This window comes from Labeo rohita, chromosome 13 (assembly GCF_022985175.1).
Source record: "Labeo rohita strain BAU-BD-2019 chromosome 13, IGBB_LRoh.1.0, whole genome shotgun sequence".
In the NCBI taxonomy this organism is placed as follows: Eukaryota; Metazoa; Chordata; class Actinopteri; order Cypriniformes; family Cyprinidae; genus Labeo; species Labeo rohita.
Genome location: NC_066881.1, coordinates 14,611,884 through 14,636,146, shown reverse-complemented (window position 1 = coordinate 14,636,146; position 24,263 = coordinate 14,611,884). Strand labels below are relative to the sequence as shown.

General features: G+C 35.6%; 1 protein-coding gene across 2 annotated transcripts in view; it reads right to left on the bottom strand.

Annotated features, from left to right (window-relative positions):
* The window catches only part of atrnl1a (attractin-like 1a), a 318,119-nt gene that overhangs the window by 202,801 nt on the left and 91,055 nt on the right, over window positions 1-24,263 (bottom strand). Inside the window, exons 11-18 of one of the 2 annotated variants that reach the window (XM_051126139.1) lie at window positions 20,369-20,453; window positions 19,927-20,138; window positions 12,418-12,536; window positions 12,211-12,327; window positions 10,854-10,986; window positions 6,401-6,588; window positions 3,126-3,339; window positions 1,643-1,831 (exon numbers count right to left, since the gene is read on the bottom strand). In XM_051126139.1, coding sequence (XP_050982096.1) covers window positions 1,643-1,831; window positions 3,126-3,339; window positions 6,401-6,588; window positions 10,854-10,986; window positions 12,211-12,327; window positions 12,418-12,536; window positions 19,927-20,138; window positions 20,369-20,453 — 1,257 coding nt within the window. The remainder of the gene's footprint in view (window positions 1-1,642; window positions 1,832-3,125; window positions 3,340-6,400; window positions 6,589-10,853; window positions 10,987-12,210; window positions 12,328-12,417; window positions 12,537-19,926; window positions 20,139-20,368; window positions 20,454-24,263) is intronic. The other variant, XM_051126138.1, reaches the window with a different exon arrangement.

The following is a 24,263-nucleotide window of genomic DNA, read 5'->3' as shown; positions in this document are numbered from 1 at the left end:
TTTTAATTTTCCTAATATTATTTTGGGAGTCTCCCACAATAGGTTTACATGCACACAAAGGGCACTTTGATTTGTTTCAGAAAACACCACCACTAAATGGCAAACAGTTGAAGTCAAACGTTTAACATACACCTTGCAGAATCTGCAAAATGTTCATTATTTTACCAAAATAAGAGGGATCATACAAAATGCTTGCTATTTTTTATTTAATACTGACCTGAATAGGATATTTCACATAAAAAGACATTTACATATAGTCCATAAGAGAAAATAATAGCTGAATTTATAAAAATGGCCCGTTCAAAAGCATTTTTGTGTATTTGAACCCTTTCCAACAATGACTGTATGATTTTGAGATCAATCATTTCACACTGAGGACAACTGAGGAACTTATATGAAACTATTACAGATGGTTCAAATGCTCACTGATGCTCCAGAAGGAAAAACGATGCATTAAGAGCCGGGGTGTAAACTTTTGAATGGAATGAGGATGCGTACATTTTTCTTATTTGCCTTTTTTTCATTTAGTACTGTTCTTCAGAAGCTACAGCAGATACATGTTCGCCAGAAGACAAAGTAAGTAAAATTTACCCTGATCTTCAAATTCAAAAAGTTTTCACCCCTGGCTCTTAATGCATCGTTTTTCCTTCTGAAGCATCAGTAAGCATTTGATCCTACTGTAATAGTTACATATGAATCCCTCAGTTGTCCTCAGTGTGAAAAGATTGATCTCAAAGTCATACAGTCATTGCTAGAAACGGTTCAAAAAAACAAAAATGCTGAAAAACCAAATAATTTGTGGGACCTGAAGGATATTTCTAGAGAACAACAGGCAGTTTAACTGTTCAGGACAAACAAGGGACTCATGAACAACTATCACTAAACAAAAAAACACAGCTGTGGATCATTCAGGTAACAACACAGTATTAAGAATCAAGTGTATGTAAAATTTAGAATTTTTTTTCAGCTATTTTTTCTTGTGGACTATATGTCTTTTATGTGAAATATCCTATTCAGGTCAGTATTAAATAAAAAATAGCAAGCATTTTGTATGATCCCTCTTATTTTGGTAAAATAATTAACATTTTGCAGCTTCTGCAAGGTGTATGTAAACGTTTGACTTCAACTGTAAACACAAAACAAAAAGTGTTTAGTTACTTTACATGACAATCAGACAGTCTCTTGCTGTCTAAGCAGTCAGATCTTGGTCAGAAAACCTGGAATGAGGACCAGACTTTATGCCACAAGTCGAAAGTCTGAATCAGATGAAAGGTCTGAGACTAAGATCAGAAAGACTTTTTTCTCTTTGTTCAGAGTGTCTCATGTGCAAGGCCGGACAGACGTCGATAATTTATAGATTTTCCGGTGGAGGCCAGTCAGAGTGTGATAGGAGTTTATAGTGAGTTTGATACCTGCCTGTGCAGCAGGCTGAGCGTTCACAGCATCTGCTCTCTCAGAACTCAATCTCCCTTAGGCTCACAACAGAAGGAGACAATAAGAAGGCGGAAAGTAAGCGAGTTAGAAGCTGTGTGTGTGGTGGGGGGGGGGTGTCACCAGAATAGTGTGTACTCATATCTCTAGCTTCTAGTCCAACATGTATCTTAATGTGCTTGTGTCCTTGATGGTACGAGCGCGCACTCACCACCACAGTCTCCAGTTTGCCACTCCAGGCACTGGCCATAGGGGAAGGAGATGACGTATGCGTTGGAATCCACACAGCGCTTGGTGCTGCCGCACCACATGCACTCCATGGCCTGGCTGGTGCAATTGGCGCAGCTGGTTCGCAGGGCGCAGGGAATCTTACATGGACGCACGCTAAGGTTTGGGCTCACTGAGAGAGGAAAATGCAGTAGTCAGTATTGCAATGACCTTTAAGCGTATTTCATCATTTAAAATACTGGGCAAATACTGTCAAACTATAAAAACTGAATAAGAATTACATATAATTTCCTAATAAATATACAGCAAGGTCCAAAAGTTTGAGACTTTGTGTAAAACTTCCAAAGACTATCCTGTATACAAGTCAGATGATCTATGTCAAGAAATATACTTTAGTAACTGATAAACAGAAATCTTAATGTGTGATGTTTATTTATTTTGCATAATAACAATTTGATTAAAGCAAATTTGCATTTTAAATCCCACATTTCAACTTGGTCTTAGAATGCCGCACTATATTGTAAATATGTCTTATAATAAATTCTGTAGCTGTATACTGCATTTATCAAAACTAAAAGATGATGGTACTAACAATGTTTATACAGACATGATAATCACAGTTTATTCTTATTGTCCAAAAAAAGGTTTGTTACCTCCTGTAGAGTAAAAGAAACAACTGAAATGAGCACAATGAGCAGAATAATGTAAATAAGACATGAAACTGAGCAGAAACAAACACAGGGAAGAGGGGAGGACCAGTTGACATTCATTCTTTATGCTCTTTGCGTGTCTGTAGGGGAGTGTCCAACTCTCGTTCAAGGCCTAATTTGTGCTTCCCCTGAGTCTCTATTCTAGAGTGTTTCAAACAGGTCCAACTGACATACTGCAGCCAAGGCGGTAGAAGATATGAGAGTGTGCTTGGTAGATCTGCTCATCTACAAAGTCCAGAAAATTTCAATAAAATTCTAAGAAAAGGAAGGAACTACAGCCCCTTGTTTTAAAGGGACATTATTGGTTCATAAAACGTCAATGCGTTATATATGGAAAAGAACATTATGGATGATGCAGACACCAAATCACGTTCACAAATGTGTCATACATAAAGCCAAAATCAGGCCAAGACTGGATCTGTTTTAAATTCAAAGAAAAATCTCCAGAAATCTGTGGAACAGGCATTAAACAGTTTATGTTAATGGAGCTGAGAATACTACACTCAAATTGCTGACTGAAAGCATTATCACATTTTTTAATAAAAGTCTAGCTCAAAAGTGGAGATGTGTAGAACTGTGCGCGTGCCTGACTTTCCATTTCTTCTGAACTCTGTGGAGTCTTCTGTGGGAGCCTATTCAGTTTGGGTTTGATGTCTAAGAACAGCATCCACCACAGAACAGGCACTGAATCACCTCCAGGTTCATGTTACAAAGGAAAGGTGCAAAAAAAAAAAAAAATACAAAAACTTTTCTTACCAACTGGCTTCTCACAGATCAGCCCTTCGGTGTTGGCAGTGCAGGGTTTGGCTTTGAGTCCGGCTACCTCAGCTCTTTCCAGGTACGCACAAAACCCTGAGTCACTTGGCTCCCCTGGTAGCCACTGCAGCGTGCTGGCAGTAAAGGGAGACATGTCCTCCCACCCCCAGTATGAAACATTTATCTTCCTTAGACCCACCCAGGGAGTTAGTTTCTGCAAGAGAGAAAACGACTTTGTTCATGTCTTCTCTATACACACACACACACACACACACACACACACACACACACACACATGTACACAATACAAAACAATACAGTACATCATAAAATGAAATTCCACACAGGGAAAAGATGTTTATCTTAAACAACCCCATACAAAACATGTAGCTTAATTATTAGTCAATGCCATGATGCTCTTTTTTGACATCATGATCTATTAGTTGTAGATGTACATTGCCGTTTAGTTTGGAATCAGTAAGTTTTTTATTTTTTTAAAAGAAGTCTCTTATGCTCATCAAAACTTTCATTTATTTAATCAAAAATACAAAAAAAATAGCAATTTTAAAATTTGAAAAAAAAAAGAAATACAAAAATCACTGATTCCAAACTTTGAACAGCAGTGTATATTGTTACAAAAGCTTTCTATTTTAAATAAATGCTGTTCTTTTTAATGTTTTAATTATCAAAGAATCCTGAAAAATTATCACAGATTCAAAAAAATATTACACAGCACAACTGTTTCCAACACTGATAATAAATCAGCAAATTTTAATGATTTCTGAAGGATCATGTGACACTGAAGACTGGAGTAATGATGCGGAAAATTAAGCTTTGCATCACAAAAATAAATTCTATTTTAAAGTAGATTAAATTAGAAAACCACTATTTTAAACTGCAATAATATTTCACAATATTTCAGAATTTTTAAACGTAATTTTGAACAACGCCTTAAAAGAACGAAAACAATAAGAGAATAAAATGACAATAAAATTAAGCATAACCATTTTGATTTGTTAGAAACACAAAACAAAACAGCTATTATTATTTGAAAAGCTGTTGTCCGCAAAATGTGCTGGAACCAAATGCAGGAACATGTTATTACAAATTATTTGTAAATAAATAAACCTGTTTCCACTTGCTGGGTACTAAAATACGACTGTGCCACATATCTAAAATAAAGCTTGTTTAAATGCATTAAAATCACTTTGAACTGAGGTTCAATGAGCTGCTATCACCCTGTGTCCGTAAATACTCTGATTATGAACATTAGTGCAAAGCACAAAAAGACATCTGAAGTTAAAACGATAAACAGACTGACATATTTGCAGATGCAATAAATTCAGTGAAATAAAAGAGAAGTGTTTATCTTCATAAACTGCTATTTGAACTCAATTTGAACTCGATTTTGCCACATTACAGACTTCCAGCCAGACATTCATTCAGAGCACCTTGACGTTTTGATGGCTAATAAGCTCATCTTCTTTGTAAAGACGTGCTATAGTCTTATAAATACACTTTTTTTCTTTCTCTCTCTTTTCTCTCTGCTTTAAGAAAAAAAGCAAAAGGCCAATGCACAGTTTAATTATCAATTCAAGGCAAAACAAACTAAATTTGACATACCCCAACCTCTCAGATTTTCTATTCAAATTAACAACCTCACTATAGGAAAAGGTATTGCGTGCTTTGATTAAAAGGTTTAAAAGGTTTAAGATCTCCTGCGAGTTTGCGCAGCCACAGGGAGCGAGTGTGACTGTCTGTGTGAGTGACAGCAAAGAGAAAAAATAGTGGCAGCTGAGAAACCGGTGCATGTGAATCTTTTTCACATCAAAGGTGGGTCCTTTAGAAAACTGTGTTAATCTTCAAAGGACAAAAGCTGCTTAAACACTGAGGCTCACGCCGCAATCAGCGAGGGAGCGGATTACGCAGAGAGTCACTCCTTTCCTTTTAATTAACACATGACAAATATTTACACCACGGCACCGGGGGGGACTTCACAGATTTTGTGCAGAATGGCTTTTTACTGAAGGCATGAGTAAGGCTTTTTGACGTGTAAAGTTGAAGTTTAAGCTTCGCTGACATTTAGAAACAAACCTACACCCGAAACATCTGGCACTACATCTGGACTTGACACACAGAAACTCACCAAGTAAATTGTAAATGCTAATGTTTGTTTACTTGGACAGAAATATCTGTCAGGACATTTGAGGGTGCTTAAATAATCACTTTAAAATGGGAGTCAGAGCAGTGCAAGGCAAATATACTTACAATCGAGAACTAATTTAGGTAAACAAATCAGGTGCTCAGACAGAAGCGCTTGTGTCAGTCAAAAAAAAGCTAACTGTCAGCATTATTCCTTTGCTTTTTCAAACTGCAACTGGCCTGAAAGGGCCTTTAGAAATGGTAAAAGTACTGGTATTTTAATACCAAGCTGATGTTTAAAAAACAAAAAATGTTGCAGTGTATGTCTGCTGAAATGCCTGTCTTGGCAAAGTATTAAATGAACGCAATCAGACGTTATTACTCTAGCTCATCCTTGTATGATAAATTGCTTGTGATGTTCCTCATGTTTAAGTTGTTTTGGATAATAGCATCTACTTAATGACTAAATGCAAAAGACTAAAAAAAGGCCACAAATAATGAGAACATCATTTATTTGAAAGCAGTGACTGATAATTTCTGCATTTATTTATCTGAAAGCTGAATAAATAAGCTTTCTATTGTATAGTTTGTTAGGATAGGACAATATTTGGCCGAGATACAACTGATTGAAAATCTGGAATCTAAGGGTGCAAAAAATCTAAATATTGAGAAAATTGCCTTTAAAGTTGTCTAAATAAAGTTCTTCGAGATGCATATTACTCAGCAAAATTACAGTAGGAAATTTACAAAATATCTTCACAGAACATGATCTTTACTTAAAATCCTAACGATTTTTAGCATCAATAATTTTGACCCACACAATGTATTTTTAGCTATTGCCACAAATATACTCGTGCTACTTAAAGACTGGTTTTGTGGTCCAAGGTCACATTTTAATATTACAAATTTAATGCATGAATATTTAACTGTAATAAGCATAGGAGTGGTCACTGGTTCTGGCACTGACTAATAATTTTTTGACATGGTGGCATACAGTAACTAATCAGTAAGCAGCATATCTAGAAAAAATGTCAGCTGTGTAACTGGTAACTGGCTGTGTTCAGATCAATACCAAACAATTACCAAGACAAATCAATATACCATACAAAGGTCAGTGATTGAGGTTGACTCACCCTCTCCTGGAGCTGATATTTCTGCAGCTCATCCAGTATGAAGTCCACCTGCCTAGCGGAGGTTAGAGAGGCGATGTTGCCGTCCAGGTTTTTACAGTAATGCTGGGCATTGTCATAACTCTCCTTACTTGAGTTCAGCCTCAGACATGCATCCCCAACCTGACTCCAACCCTCTCCACACAAGTGTGCTGTAAAAAAGCAGAGACATTCAGGGTAAAACCAGGCTTCTGTCCAAAGTAGGCCTCACTCACATGACCTATGAACATAGCAAACAACTTTTTTGTAAAATAAATGAATACTTTCATTCAGCGTGAATGCACTAAATGTACTGTGTGTTTGTTTTTTCGTTGTTTTGTTTTTTAAAACATGCAAGTATCTTCTGTAGCTTCTGAAGGGCAGTACTAGATAAAAGAAACATGATATTTAGGCAAAATAAGAAAAACGTACAAATTTTCATTCCCCGCTCTTAATGCATCATTTTTTCTTCTGGAGCATCAGTGAGCGTTTAAGCTTTCTGTAATAGTTGCATATAAGTCCCTCAGTTGCCCTCAGTGTGAAAAGATGGATCTTAAAATCATACAGCCATTGTTGGAAAGGGTTTAAATACACAAACATGCTGAAAAACCAAAGAATTGGTGGGACCTGAAGGAATTTTCTGAAGAACAGTGGGCAGTTTAACTGTTCAGGACAAACAAGGGACTCATGAACAACTATCACCAAACAAAAAAACACAGCTGTGGATCATTCAGGTAACAACACAGTATTAAGAATCAAGTATGTAAACTTTTGAACAGTGTCATTTTTATAAATTCATCTATTATTTTCTATATATAAATGTTTTTTTTTTTGTTAAAATATCTTATTCAGGTCAGTACTAAATAAAAAATGACATGTATTTAGTATGATCCCTCTTAATTTGGTAAAATAACATTTTGCAGATTCTGCTAGGTGTATGCAAACTTTTGTTCTCAGCTGTAAATGCTGTTGTTTTAGCTTTCTATTCATCAAAAAAAAATGTATCATGGTTTCCATCATTGATAATAATGTTCCCAAGCACCAAATCAGCATATTAGAATGATTTCTGAAGGATCATGTGACACTGAATACTGACACAATGGCTGCTGAAACTTCAGCTTTGCCATCACAAGAATAAATCACATTTTAAAATATATAATTGTTAAATACTGTTATTTTAAATTGTAATTATATTTCACAATATTGATGTGTTTACTCTATTTTTGATCACATAAATGCACCCTTAGCGAGCCTTCACTCAAAAACAATAAAAAGACTTATCGACCCCAAGCTTTTTAAAAAGCATAAATTAAACTACATCTTAAAATGAAGGATCATGCTACCCTTTGGGGTTTGAACTTATTATAGTGAGCAGCACAAGAATAATTAACCGTGACAATGGTTAACCACAAACACCCACACTCAGACAGACTCCTCAAATTCCTGAAAAGCAAAACAAAAGAAAAAGCACATGGTCATAGTCAATTATGAAACACCCAGCACTAAAAATAGCATAAAAATAACCATCTCCTTTCATTTCAAGGGTATATTTTATAAAATGCAGCTGATTATACTGAAAGATAAAGGCTTTTATGTGATAAAGAAAGAAGAAAAAGAACAATAAACTCTGGGTTTCTTGACAGGCTGCTCATCCATGAATGGATAAATCGCTCCGCAAACTTGAATAATTACTGCACTCGGAACTGGCCTTCTGGTCCAGGTCAGAACTCATATGTGATGTACTATCAAGCTGTAAAGGTCCAAGTTAGGATATACACATCTTGCCAACAGAGTTTATGTCCTTTACAGATAAAGATGTTCGTCTATGTGTGTATGTATGCTTACAAATTGAACTATCAGTCAGAAATATGACAGCTGAGCAATGAGTTTCTTTCTGGCTCACGTCCTTGAGAAGATCCAGACATGGGACACAGAGAGACTGCAGAAGAACGACCAACTCATATCCTGAATGTACAGTTAAGGTCATTAGTTTACATACACCCTGCAGAATCTGCAAAATGTTAATTATTTTACCAAAATAAAAAGGATCATACAAAATGCATGTTATTTTTTATTTAGCACTGACCTGAATAAGATATTTCACATAAAAGCGTTTGCATATAGTCCACAAAAGAAAATAGTAGTTACATTTATAAAAATGACCCCATTCAATAGTTTGCATACAGTTGATTCTTAATACTGTGTTGTTACCTGAATGATTCAAAACATTTTTTTTTGTTTGTTTGTTTAGTGATAGCTGTTTATGAGTCCCTGCCTGCTGTTCTTCAGAAAAATTCTTCAGGTCCCACAAATTCTTTGGTTTTTCAGCATCTTTGTGTTTTTGAGCCCTTTCCAGAAATGACTGTATGATTTTGAGATCCATGTTTTCACACTGAAGACAACTGAGGGGCTCATATGCAACTAATACAGAAGGTTCAAATGCTCACTGATGCTTCAGAAGGAAACACAATGCATTAAGAGCCAGGAGGTGACAACTTTTGAACAGAATGAAGATGTGTAAATCTTTTTGTCTTAATATATAATTTTTTTTTTCATGTAGTACTGGCCTTCAGAAGCTACAGGACATATATGTTTCCCTGAAGACAAAATAAGTGAAATTTACCCTGATCTTTAAATTCAAATTGTTTTCACGCCCCGGCTCTTAATGCATCGTTTTTCCTTCTGAAGCATCAGTGAGTGTTTGAACCTTCTGTAATAGTTGCATATGAGTACCTCAGATGGATCTCAACATCATACAGTCATTGTTGGAAAGGGTTCAAAACTCAAAAATGCTGAAAAACCAAAGAATTTGTGGGACCTGAAAGATTTTTCTGAAGAACAGCAGGCAGTTTAACTGTTCAGGACAAACAAGGGACTCGAACAACTATCACTAAACAAAAACACAGCTGTGGATCATTCAGGTAACAACACACTATTAAGAATCAAGTGTATGTAAACTTTTGAACGGGGTCATTTTTATAAATACAACTATTATTTCTTCTTGTGAACTATATGTAAACGTCTTTTATGTGAAATATCTTATTCAGATCAGTGCTAAATAAAAAATAACATGCATTTTGCATGATCCCTCTTCTTTTGGTAAAATAATTAACATTTTGCAGATTCTAGAAGGTATGCTATGTATGTAGATTTATGACCTTAACTGTACATGCATTATGGCTATTTACACACTAATTAAACACTCACTTTTGCAAATTGCTAAGTCCTATTTTTAATTACACTAGAAAATGTGTGTTTCAGCATCTGGGTCACTCAGTGTTTGCTTATAGAAAATTTACAATATGCAGCACATATACAGTGGGCTGCAAAAGTCTGAGTTCACAATGAAATTTAATGGGATTTTATATTTTAATTGAATCCTGAAAAACAAACAAAAAGCTTTATGATCCTGAAAATGTTTTTACAAAGAAATGCGGTGACGTAAAATGAATAAATTAAAATTCTGTGAATTCCTTTATACAAAAGGTTAAAAATATTAACATGACCAGTGAGTATTTGCGAGTGTGTGTGTGTGTATGTGTGTTCTCTGGAAAATACAGAGAATAGGTACAAAGTATAGAAAGAAAACATTTCTTCCCAAGGGAGACACAAGAATGTTAATAATACATCAAACAACTGCATCACTTCCTGCTCTCAAACTAGATCAGATCAAATAAATCAGGTAGCGATGCCCTCAGAGTGTGGAAATGTGTTTCCTTTGTTTCTGCATCCGAGATGCAAAAACTCACATTAAATTAAAAGTGCTCAAAACTATTTCATATTTTCTAACTTTTCTAACCTTTCCAAAACTGTGCTCCCCATACATCATCAGGTCTGCAATCCCGATTTCAATAAATCCGAATCCACAAAATGATCGCAGACAGAAAGCACTTATGAACCACTTCGGTGTGCTGTTTTCAGAGCCCAGGATCATTAAAGAGACAGCTGTGACATTTTTTTCACACTTTCAATACTGTTATAAAAATATTACAAAATATTATTACAACTTAAAATAACTGCTTTCTATTTATATTTAAAATGTAATTTATTCCCATGATGCAAAGCTGAATTTTCAGCAGCTATTAGTCCAGTCTTCAGTGTCTGGTATTGTGCTCAAGTCACTGGTGCTCATGAAATATTTCTCATAATTTTAACAGTTAAAACACTTTTTTCCAAAAATCTTTGATAAATAGAAATGCAAAAGAACAACATTTATTTGAAATAGAAGGCTTTTGTAGCCTTACAGATGTCTTCACTCTCACTTTTGAACAACTTAACTGAATTGTTGAATAAAAGTATTAATCCATCTATTTATTTTTTTATAAATCTTACTGATAACCTTGTAAACGTTAGTTACACAGAAGAAATGTGCACTTTAATCACTGTTTTAAAGGACATGCAACAGTCTGTCTATCCAACCACCCATCCTTCAACTCACCAGGCAAAGCGTGACATTCCTGCTGTTGTGGTTCCCACTGACAGTTGATGTTAAGTGAGCAACTCCTGCAGTTCACCAATTTGCTGCAAACCTGCTCACTTCGAACACTGCATTTGGTAAAGTTCTTCACAGACTGAAAAACAAGAGACAACTTCTGGTTACATATTTTAATGTGACTTGTTTTAATGTGAATATTACTGTGCAACACTGTGCTGTTTTTAAAGGAGAAGTCCACTTCCAAAACAACAATTCACAAATAATTTACTTACCCCTTGTCATCCAAGATGTTCATGTCTTTCTGTCTTCAGTCGTAAAGAAATTATGGTTTTTGAGGAAAGCATTTCAGGATTTTTCTTCATATAATGGACTTGACTGGTGCCCTGATTTTGAACTTCCAAAATGTAGTTTAAATGCAGCTTTAAAGGGCTCTAAATGATCCCAGCCAAGGAAGAAGGGTCTTATCTAGCAAACGATCTGTCATTTTTTTCGGAAAATAAAAATTTGTATACTTTTTAAGCACACTTAGACGTGATTCGTAATAGTGATGGGAAGTTCGGATCATTTTACCGACTCTGACCTTTGAGTCAAATCTTTTTTCGAGTCATTTCGTTCATTTTAGCAAAATATAATCAAAATGTTATGTGTTACTTCCCTAACACATCTACTGCTTACACAAACGTTGATCACACTACAAACAAGACAAAACTATGATGCTATAAGAAACAGAAAAGATTAATTCATTGTTTACCTGGGTCTTTAGTCTATGATTAGCTCACCTCACCTCTTATCTGACAAGTTTTCGGGTTCAAGTCATTCGTTCATCATGTGACAGCACCATAAGATGAACAAATGACTCGAAAAACCCGAAGCCTCGAAACAGGTGAACTAATTCCAGTACAGAACCTAATAGGATGTTGCGCATACACGACTGAACGAATCACTCCTCCGAGACGACTCGTTCTTCCCGAGCCACAAAATGAACGAATCGTTCAAGAACGACCCATACCCGCTAGATAAGACCGTTCTTCCTCGGCTGGGATCATTTAGAGCCCTTTGAAGCTGCATTTAAACTGCATTTTGGAAGTTCAAAATCGGGGCACCAATCAAGTCCATTATATGAAGAAAAAACCTGAAAAGCTTTCCTCAAAAAACAATTTCTTTACGACTGAAGACAGAAAGATATGAACATCTTGGATGACAAGGGGGTGAGTAAATTATTTGTAAATTGTTGTTCTGGAAGTGGACTTCTCCTTTAAACAAGAATTTCATGAAAATCTCTAGAACATTTATATGAGGAAGTTAGAGATGCTAATTCTCCAAGCCAATCAATCAATTTATAAGCTCTGTTACTGCATACCTGGCCGTTTTTGCGCATGCCGGGTCTCCAAACAGAGAGCTGGTGCTCGGAAAGCATTGCAGGGGGAGGGTTGAGGAACAGGGGACCTCGAGGGTGGCGGGCAAGCTCAATTGTAAGCTGAACGCAGACAAAACATGACACAGCATATTTTAATTGCTGTTAATGCTTTGAAATCTTTTTAACAGCAGTGTCTCTGTTTGGACATACCACAGTGCAGTTGCTTGAAGAAGAGATGCATTTCTTGTCTTCACACCACTGGCAGTCATTGGTGTTGGCCGTACAGGAAGCACAGTCTGAAAACTGCTGACATTGCTTATCAGCTGCATCTGTGGTTAAAAAACAGAGACAAGGAAAATATCTAATTAGTATAAAATTGGAGATTGGAGGTAACGAAGGTCTGACTCAGAGCTCAGAGCTCTCAAGGTGAAATGCTTCACAACTGTGGTGAAAAATGAGTGTGTGCAATGACACATGGGTAGGGGCTAAAGTTGAACAGTGGAGGTGGACATGGACAGGGCACAGCAAAATTAAAACCGCAGAATCGAGGGGAAGAGCCAAGGACAGAGAAGAAACTTTTGTACTGAGTGTGAATTTGTTTATTTCAGACTATGAATAACCATCATACACATAAGAATGGCTGTTCCTGTTCTTTTCTTTTTGGGAGGATGTTTTCTGTTTGTTGGTTTGTTTTCATCATTATTTCTCAGAAAGAGAGGTCACACAGGAACTGGCTTTTGTCTGGAACAGTTTCAAAGAATAAACAATGAAAAATGAACACGAAGGGGAGAAAAGAAATATATGAGTAACAAAGAACACTTATCTTACTATTTACTGTATATATATATATATATATATATATATATATATATATACACATATACACATGTATCTTGCTATATCTTGATCTTGCTCAATAAAAGTATTAATTCCTGAAAAAGAAGGAATATATATATATATATATATATTTTTTTTTTTCTTTTTTCCAGGAATTAATACTTGTATTAAGCAAGATCACATTACTATGACAGTACAGACTTTTAAACTGTTACAATTTTTTTTTAATAAATGCTGTTCTTTCCAACTTTTTATTCAAAGAATCCTGAAAAATGTATCACTGGTTGTACAATAAAATATTAAGCAACAATAACAAATGTTTCTTGAACATCAAATCAGCATATTAGAATGATTTCTGAATGATCATGTGACATTGAACACTGGATTAGCTGATGCTAAAAAAAAAAAAAAAAAAAAATCACATGAATGAAATACATTTTAAATATATATTTAACTAGAAAAACTATAGAAGCCTATTTCTGCTACTGAAAAAAATAAAAATAAGGTAATTGCAACTTTTTATTTCACAATTCAGATTTTTTTCAATTTTTCTCTGAATTGCGAGATACAAACTCATAATTTTCAGAAAAATGTCAGAATTGCAAGGTTTTTTATTGTTTTTATCAGGGGTTTAACTTTATTTCTTAATTCAACTGTGAGTTCATCATATCATGCAATTTTGAGAAAAAAGTATAAATATATAAATATAAACTCACAATTCTGAGAAATAAAGTCAGAACTGTGGGACATAAATTCGCAATTGCAAGTTATAAAGTCAGAATTACAAATATAAAAACTTTTTTTCTCAAAATTGCATAATTCACAATAGGTTGTTTGCAATCACGTGATTTTGAGGACGCGCGAAATGCAGCTGGAGGGCAGGAAGTGATTTTTCTCCATGGGAATCAATAGCAGAATATCAAAATGACTATGTTTTCAGTTGTTTATGGAAATCGGTCAAATCGAGAAATTGTATTTCATATCGTGTATGCACATTTGCTGTTCATAAGGAGGAAAAGGCAAGAAATTGACTGAAAAAAAAAAATGGGAAAAGTGGCTTGTAAACCTGCGTTTGCGGTCAGGAGGAGAGTCAGATAATGCTTGTGTGTGCGAATGGTTAAAAGATATAATAATATTAAGATATAAAGAAATATATAAATAGATACAGGGTGAGACAGTGAGAATTCACTCAATGCTAAATGCCACACGTACATACAATGCAAATAAGATATGATATTTGCAGTTGATTACAATTGAACCTTGTGAGATTGCGATAAATTGAAGTGAGTTACAGCTTTTTAGTGACCATATGAAAGCGCTATTTGCTCGCTTTCTAGGCTATAATCAATTCAGAATTTGAAAAAAAATTTCGCTTTACATGCTGCTAACAGGACCAATGGCCAAAAACGCTGTACAGCAGTAGTTTTAGGAGTGACATATATCCTGCATCCTTCATATAAATGTGGGAATCACTTTCGAAAGAGTTTGTTTGCTATCAGGCTTAGTTGCGCAGCTTATTTCCACCGCCTCGTTGACAGGCAACTGAGGCAGCTATTTCAATTTAGTTGAAAAATCACTCCTCTTCATAACATAAGGATCACATCCAACATATGTTGTGATTTTCTGTTTATACGTTTCTCTTGTACAGTACAGACATTCCTCCATCTCATCCGTTCTGCTTTTTCAGTCACTCCTGAAAGTTCGCTGCATGCGCAGGGTTTTGTGGCTATTGGTCCTGTTAGCAGCACATAAAGCGAAACTTTTATTGAAATTCCGAACTGATTATAGAAAGCGAGCAAATAGCGCTTCCATATAGTCACTAAAAAGCTGTCACTCACTTCAATTTATTGCAATCTCACAATGTTCCGTTATAATCAATGACGCTCTCGGAACTACAAATATAATATCTTACATTGTGTCTACGTGTGGTGTTTAGCATTAGGTGAATTCTGACTGTCTCACCCTGTATATATTCATATATTTCTTTATTAACATATTATTATATATTTTCTTAACCATTTGCACACACAAACATTATCCGACTCTCCTCCTGAACACAGACGGAGGTTTACAAGCCACTTTTCCCTGCACTTTTCAGTCAATTCTTGCCTTTCCGCCCTTATGAACAGCACATTTTCATACATGATAAAAGATATTTTGTGGTTTCTCGCTTTGACCGATTTGAGCATCCATAAACAACACAAAACATAGGCATTTTTGAGTTTCTGCTAGTGATTCCTATGGAGAAATATCACTTCCTGCCCTCCAGCTGCATTTTGCGCCACAGCAATGACGTCATGTGCAAACAACCTATTGCGAGAAATAAAGTAAATTGCGAGATAACTCTTTTTCTCACAGTTGCGAGTTTGTATCTCTCAATTTTTTTTTTTTTCTTTTCTCCACAGAATTGTGAGATTGTCACGAATCCTGTCTGGTCTGCCCGCCACCAGAGGTCGCCTGTGCATCCTACTGCCATTTCACATTACACAGACTGTTGCACCACACCCCGGACTACATTTCCCATCATTCATTGCACTGATAACACACACAGCTGTAACCAATCAAGCACTCTATATAAGCCTTGTACTTCCTCTTCCTAGGGGCAGAGTATTGTATTGCATTTAGCACTCGTCTAGTGTAAGCAACTGTACGGAGTCACTTTGTTATTTTCTAGGTCTAGTTAAGCCTTGTTCCTGTATCTAGTCATTCTAGTCTTGTTTCCTCGCCTTGTTATATCGTCTTGTCTGCCTTCACCCTGCCCTGGACTTCTCGCCTGTCGTGGATTTAACCCTTTGCCTTGTCATTTTGGACTCTGTTCGCCCCTTGAATAAACTCTAGCCTGTCTATTTGTATTACCCATTTTCCTCGTCCTTTGGATTATGTTCGCCACTGATCTACCCTCGCCTGTGTAACTAAACACTCTCGTGTCTTGCCCGAATATATCGGTTTGCCACTGATCAGCCCTGCCTGTATTTGACCATGTCTTTGTTTAATAAAGCTATGCGTTTGGATCCGCCCGCTTCCCGTCTCCCTCGCACCGCAACCCAGATGTAAACTTGCAACTGCAAGTTATAAAGTCCAATTTTGAGGGGGTAAAAGACTGTTTTCAGAATTGTGTTTTCGCAGTTGTGTGTTAAAGTCAGAACTGCAAGATATAAACTTGCAGTTCTGAGAAAAAAAGTCACAATTTGACTTTATAACTCACAATTGTAAGTTTACATATCACAATTCTGGAAAAAAAAAAAAGAGTCCGAATTGCAAAATGTAAACTCGCAATTGTGAAAAAAAAGTCAGAATTGTGAGATAAAAAACAAAATCGCAATTACCCTTTTAAAAAAATTTATTTAGTGGCAGAAACGGGCTTCCATAGAAAACAGTTCGTTTCAATTGTAATAATATTTCACAACGTCATTGTTTTGCACATTTTGATTAAATAAATGCAGTGAGGATGGTGAGATACTATTCTTTCAAACACATTAAAAAGTCTCATCAATCTCAAACTTTAAAATGGTAGTGTGTGTATGTGTACACAATACATAATAATATCAGAAACACAGTCCACAGTAAAGTACAGTATAAAGTCTAGATACTATTATGTACAGTATATAAGGATGTGCCTACGTGCAATGATAAACTGCATGATTACAGGTCTCTGAGACACACACAATACAGAATAATCCATCATGAACTTGTGTGTCATTCCATTACTTAATTAAAGTCCAATCCACCTGATAGCACTCCAAACTCCACGCGGTAATTGCAGTAATCCTCCCAGGTCCGCTTTTGCCCACAGACAAAAACATCTGTATCCACAATACAGAGTTTGGTTTCATCGGCATCATAATTACATCACTATGAGATTATTATGCGCCGACTGACCTTTTGTTCAGTCAATTATCAGCAGGCATTTCCACAGTCAGGCAGGATTTACCCAGTGGAAAACAGGCTGTACGCCATCAAGGTAAAGCAGAACATGCGACTGGCGCTGCATATAAGCCTCCCAATGTATCAAGTGTAAATAGGATTATATGTGTCTTAACAATAATCTCCTGACAGAGGATTTATGGGAAGGGAAAATACTCTCCAGGTGTGCATTTGACATACAAAGCCAACTGAATGAGATGTACAGTGAACTTCACCACACCGGGATGGTGATGTGGGATAGCAAACCAGGTGTACAGATATTCCCACAAGATGAACGGGTGTGTGAACATTTGTAATGGTCACAAACTTCTCATAAATTACATACTACTGTTAAAATGTTTGGCGTCTAGTTTTTTATGCTTACCAAGGCTGCATTTATTTGATCAAAATACATTTCAATTTTTAAAACGGTAATGTTTTGAAATATTCTTACAATTTAAAACTGTTTTCTATAGAAACCTGTTTCAGTCACTGAATAGATAATAAAAAAGGTATCTCACAATTCAGACTTTTTTTCTCACAATTGCAAGTTTACATATATTTCAATTCTGACTTTTCTCAGAATTGTGAGGTACAGTGTCGCCCACTAATATTGGCACCCTTTGAAAATATGAGCAAAGGTGGCTGTGAAAACAAATCTGCATTGTTTATCCTTTTGATCTATCATTCAAAAAAATGTATGAAATTCTAAACTTTCATTGAAGTAAATCAATGGAACAATGGGGGAATAAATAAATGTTTTTCTCTAGTTCACGTAGTCACAGTTAATGGCACCCAATTACTGCAACATCTTTTTCCTAAGATAACAGTTCTGAGTACTCTCCTATAATGCCTGATGAGTTTGGAGAACAACCGACAAGAGATAAGAGACCATTTCTTCATCCAGAATCTCTCCATGTCTTTCAGATTCACAGCTCCAAGTTGGTGGTGCTTCTTTTCAGTTCACCCCACCAATTCTCTACAGGGTTCAGGTCAGGGAACTGAGACAGCCATGTCATTTTTGTGCTCAGTGACACATTTTGTGTTGATTTTGATGTTTGCTTTTTGATCATTGTCTTGATGGAAGATCCAAACATGGTTCATTATAAGATTTTTTACAGAGGCAGCCAAGCTTAGATTTTTTTATCTGTTGATATTTGATAGAATCCACAATGCCATGTATCTGAACAAGACATCCAGGACCTATGGCAGAAAAATAGGCCCACTACACTCCAGCAGTATATTTAATCGTGGGCATGGGGTACTTTTTATCCCTGTTTTATCCCTGAAATCTCTTTTTTATGTTTCATCTGACCATAGAAGCCAGTCCCATTTGAAGTTCCAGTCGTGTCTGACAACTGAATATGCTGGAATTTGTTTTTGGATGAGTCAGGAGTTTGTTTGTTTGTTAGTTTTTTTTCTTGAAACCCATTTGAACAACATGTGGTGATGTAGGAGCTCTTTGATATATTTTTTATGCTTTCTGACCCCAGGATTCAACTAATCTCTGCAATTCTCCAGCTGTGATCCTTGGAGAATCTTTGGCCACTCAAACTCTCCTCCTCAGCGTGCATTAGGACAATATAGACACACATCCTCTTCCAGGCAGATTTGTAACATCTTTAGTTAGTTTAGTCTTTAGTTTAGAAAGATCAAAAAGATAAATGATGCAGATGTATTTTCACAGCCACCTTTGCTCATATTTACGAAGAATGCCAATATTATCATGTGGCACTGTATAAACTTGCAATTGCGAGTTATAAAGTCAGAATTGTGATATATAAACTTGAAATTCAGAAAAATTAAGTCAAAATTGCAAGATATAAACACGTAGTTCTGACTTTTTTCTTCAGTATTTGTGTGATATAAACTTGCAGTTGCAAGTTATAAAGTCAGTATTGCATGATATAAACTTGCAGTTGCAAAAAAAAAAGAATTGCAAAATATACACTTGTAATTCTCAGAAATATAGTAAAAAAAAAAATCGTAATTGTGACTGCAATTGTGAGTTATTAAATCAGAATTGTGAGAAATAAACGTACAATTCTGGGAACATGTCAGTCTGTTTTCCCCCATCACAATTGTTTATACCTCAAAATTCTGAGAAAAAAAAAAAAAAAAATTGTGAGGTAAAAAAAAGTCACAATTGTGAGAAAAACTAAATTGTGAGATATAAACTCGAAATTGCAAGAAAAAACTCATAATTCCCCAAAAAGTCAAAACTGTGGGAGAAATAAATTTAGAATCACAAAAGTTAATGTTAGTTAATGAAAACACAGTTGCTCATTGTTAGTTAATTCACAATGCATTAACTAATGTTAACAAGCACAACTTGATTTTAATAATGCATTAGTAAATTCTTAAATTAACATTAACATTAATAAATGCTGCAGAAGTAGTGTCCATTCTTAGTTCATGTTAACTAAAAGAGTTAACTAGTGTTAACTGATTAACCTTATTGTAAAGTTTTACCTGACTTTTGTATATAATGTATGCAAATATTAATTTCTTTAAAAAAAAAAAAAAACGGTAGAGTATCGTCTTGCACCTCATTTAACTACAGCACTTTGGAAAAACTGATGCTGATCGGTCAATCACACCATTCTGTGGTCAAATATTTTTGTATATTGATTTTTGTATATAATTCTTAAAAAACTGCTTAACTTTATTTCTGCCATTCTAGGCAACTGTTTCTTACAATGCTATGCTATTCAGATCAATATTTCACATCCACTTATTAATATATTTTTGTTAAATGCCTTAGTAGTAGGCGGAATAATTTAGTCAACCACAAAATAAACCCCTGCAGGGTAAAACAGGACCCACTTTCACTGACTCCTTCGAATCAGAAATAAATTCAGTGTGAATGTATGATGAAACATGCCTCTAAAACAGGTCACAATACCTCCATAATTGCCCACAAAGTAATTCTGTGTAGCAAGTGTTTGAACATAAGCTTTTAAAATGATAGGTTCTTACTGGTGCGTGCAGGGCAGAAGGAGGCAGGCACACTGTTATTAGCATAGCTGAAGTCCCAGGGTACACAGCGTTCTTCAGTCCAGACACAGCGAACACCAGGACCAGAGCTCTGACAAAGATCCACCTTAAAGAAGGCCTCACAGCTGGCAGGTTTATACACCAACACATCGTTCAGGATAACACCAGAGAAACCACCAAAAACGTACATTGAGCTGAGGGGAAGAGAAAACACAGACCTCTTCTGTTTGTATTTTAAACTGTTTGTCTTGCCAAAACATCTTTCCAAAAGGAAATGAAAGGATAAGGTCACACATTCAAGTTAACATTTTTCCAACACAACATGAGCTGTTTAACTTAATGGCCTTTAGTGGAAAAAAATAACCAGAGTGCATATACAGTACTGACAGTATCGACAAATGGAAAGAGACCATAAAGAACTTACCCATTGCTGACAACTGCTGTGTGCCCAAAACGATTGACATCACGATGAAGCTTGGGATTTGGAAGAACTGTCCACTCATCACATGCTGCAAAACACACATGCAAATAAATTTCCAAATTGAACAAATTTTATTATTAACATCACATTAGATCAACAGAGAATATTACAGTACCATTATAAAACACTACCTCAACCCTAACTCGATTCTTATTATATATATTAGGTGTGTAACAGTACACATATTCGCACCAAAAATTCACATGCACTAAAAAAATACAGCATTTTTCCCCAGGAAATTCAAACAATGAATGGTGTTTTGACAATCTTTCATGTGGCATGACAGATCACTGTATAAACACCTCAGAGAGCCGTTTCTGGGATGTTCAGAGTGGCCCGATCGATCTCTTGGAGTGACTTGTGCAGTGTAAATGGGGTCCGTTCAAATGGCAGAGCGGAGCGCGAGTGAACGCGTTCATTCCTTCCTCTTTACTACTAGTTTAAAACACGAAATAACATGGATGACATTATGACAGCCACTGTGTAATTTAATATATTTCCACAACAAATAGAAACTGTATAATTTACAAGTTAATGTAAAAACTGCATTATGTGCAATTTACATTTTTGCATACAGTTGAGTGTTATTATATTTAAAAATAAATAGTAATTAAATGTAAGTTTGGGCTCTGTTGCTAATTGTAACCTCATAGTGATATAAAAGGGCTCCCTGCAGTTTAAAGCATAAGCTGAGGTGGATTTTTATCACTAAGAAAATGTTAATTCTAACATGCAACTTGCAACTTGTTCAGTAAACCACTGTTTAATAAAAAAAAAAAAAAAAAGATGTTTAATTTTTCCCCCTGCTGCACTGAATTCATACTGAACCGTGATGTCAAAACCGAGGTACGTACCGTACCGAACCGTCATGTTTATGTTTAACCGTCACGTTATATAATATATTAGGGCCAATCAATCAATTAAATTTTTTTATCTAATTAATTACACAATGTGGCAATTAATTCATAAAAGTAATCACATATTAATTGCACATCAGATTTTTACTGAAAAATAATAATAATAACCCACAAAATAATCATTTAAAGCCATTATCGTGTTGCGAAATCAGAAATAAATGAAATAGATATTACAAAAAGTAGCTTTAATATATTTTTTTCCCATTTTCTTTTTTTAATTTTTGGGTAAACTATCTCTTTAATAAGATTTTTATTAATATGGATTTTTTTATTTTTATTGTCTGATTTTTTTTTGGTGGGGCAGGGGTGTTAACAGTTTGTGTTAACTGCAAAAAAAAAAAAAAAAAAACATTAACAAGCTGAATTTTCAGCAGCCTTTTCGGAAAATATTTTTTTCAGGATTCTTTAATGAATAAAACATTATACATGTTTTTAGTTTCACTTTTAATTAATTTAATGCCTCCTTGCTGTATAAAAGTATTCGTTAATATATATAAAATTATACATTTTAAAAACATTATACATGTTTTTAGTTTCACTTTCAATTAATTTAATGCCTCCTTGCTGTATAAAAGTATTTGTTAATATATATATATATAGAACAGATTTTGCCTTTTCCATCATTTAACACCACTTTGATCTCTAAAAATGCTAAGAATTTAATAACAACATTAAAATGACAGTTTTATGTGTTGTGATGCCTAAACTCACTTGTAGGATTTAACTGATTTATGTATTTATTTTATTCAATTTTTTTTTTATTTATTTATTTTCTTCCAGTGCAGATTATATATCTGACAGAATATTAATATCAGCACAGAGGTATTTTACTCATCAGGAGTGAAAGCCATAGCGACAGTGTACACCTAAGTAAACTAAACCTTTTTACTGACAGAGACATCTGTCTGTTTTAAGCTGTACGTGTTTGTCCAGGTTACATGAGCTCTGTGGCATATGTTTCTCCCAAGCTGCCAGATCGGACACACTCTCTGCTCGTTACACGCTCTTTAATTCAGTAATTAGCTGTGTTCATGGTCAGTTAATCAGAAAGGAGAGGAAACCAAAGACTCTCTTTACATTCTACAGGCCTTCCTGCTAGTAAATGCATTAACGTGCATACACAAAATTCATATGCAGACAGATGTGTCAAGAAAACACACAGTATATACACACTGTTAACACCCCTTGTGCACAGATGTTTTGTAGCATGTGATTCTTATAAGAAAACAACAATATACAGATTACAGGAAAGAGCGAGAAACAAAGAGAGAAACAACTGTCACATGTAACATCTCACAGCCTCCCTTTAGCAGCACTAATGAAAGCACCAAAGATTAACACCACACACTACATGTGCTCAAGCACAGCACTACATCACACAGATACCCCAACACAACAACATACTGCAGTTCTGTCTAGTGATAGTGAACAAAGATGCCATTATGGCTGCAAACGAGAAAAATAAACCATTGAATAGTAAGAACCTTGTCTGTGATATTCAGAGCTGCTGATGTCAAAAGAACATCATAAAGCATTCACAGTTCACCCCGTTTTTTATTCTGTCACCACAACAAAATAAAAGAAATACACTACCAGTCAAAAGTTTTTGAACAGTAAGTTTTTTTTGTTTTTATGTCTCTTCTGCCCACCAAGCCTGCATTTATTTGATCCAAAGTACAACAACAAAAAAACAGTAAAATTTGTAAATATTTTTACTATTTAAAATAACTGCTTCTATTTGAATATATTTTCAAATTTCAAAGCTGACTTTCTAGCATCATTACTCCAGTCACATGATCCTTAAGAAGTCATTCTAATATTCTGACTTCCCACTCAAAAAACAATTATTATTATTATTTTTATTATTATGTTGAAAACAACTGAGTAGATTTTTTTCAAGATTCTTTGATGAACAGAAAGTTCAGAAGAACAACATTTATTTAAATTAGAAATCGTTTGTAAGATTATAAATGTCTTTTTCATCACTTTTGATCAATTTAAAGCATCCTTGCTAAATAAAAGTATTAATTTATTTCCCCAAAAAATAAAAATACTGACTTCAAGCTTTTGAATGGTATATTGTGTAAAAAAAAATACTAATAATAATGTTTCTTACACAGCAAATCAGAATATTACAATAATTTCTGAAGGATCATGTGACACTGAAGACTGGAGTAATGATGCTGAATATTTAGCTTTGATCATACAAATAAATTACATTTTAAAATATATTCAAACAAAAAAAAACGTCTAGGTTACGTACGTAACCCTCGTTCCCTGAAGGAGGGAACGGAGACGTTACATATGGGAACTCGCTTGAGAGTCCAATCATCTCCAAGCCTTATTCAAAAGGCCAATGAACATTCATGAACATTGGCGAGTGGTATTTGCATGCCGAGCCACTCCCCCGTATATACGGGTATATAAGAAGGCGGCGTGCAACCACTCATTCAGGCTTTTGCTGAGGAGCCGAGCTGCAGCCCGGCGTCAGCGCGACGTCAGGTCGTGGCAGGGGATGTAACGTCTCCGTTCCCTCCTTCAGGGAACGAGGGTTACGTACGTAACCTAGACGTTCCCCTTCAGTCGTTTCACTACGACGTTACATATGGGAACAGACCCATGGAACAGGCCACGAACCAGACGTCGCGTTACGCAACACACCGCGTGCCGACAGGCGGACGTGTCAGCAGACGGATATGAGCGTAACCTTCCCAACGCCCTGGGGGCCAATAGGGGGCCCCACAGGGATGCCAGTTGTACTGAAGCAGGAGTTGGGGGGGCGGAGCACATGAAATCTCTACATGTGGAACACAAGAAATTCAATATATCCATAGATTTTAGGGATATACGAGGGAAACATCGGCCCTCTGGCTGACCGTGGAAAAATACTGAAACATGTTGCCACAACCTGCTGGGCGAAG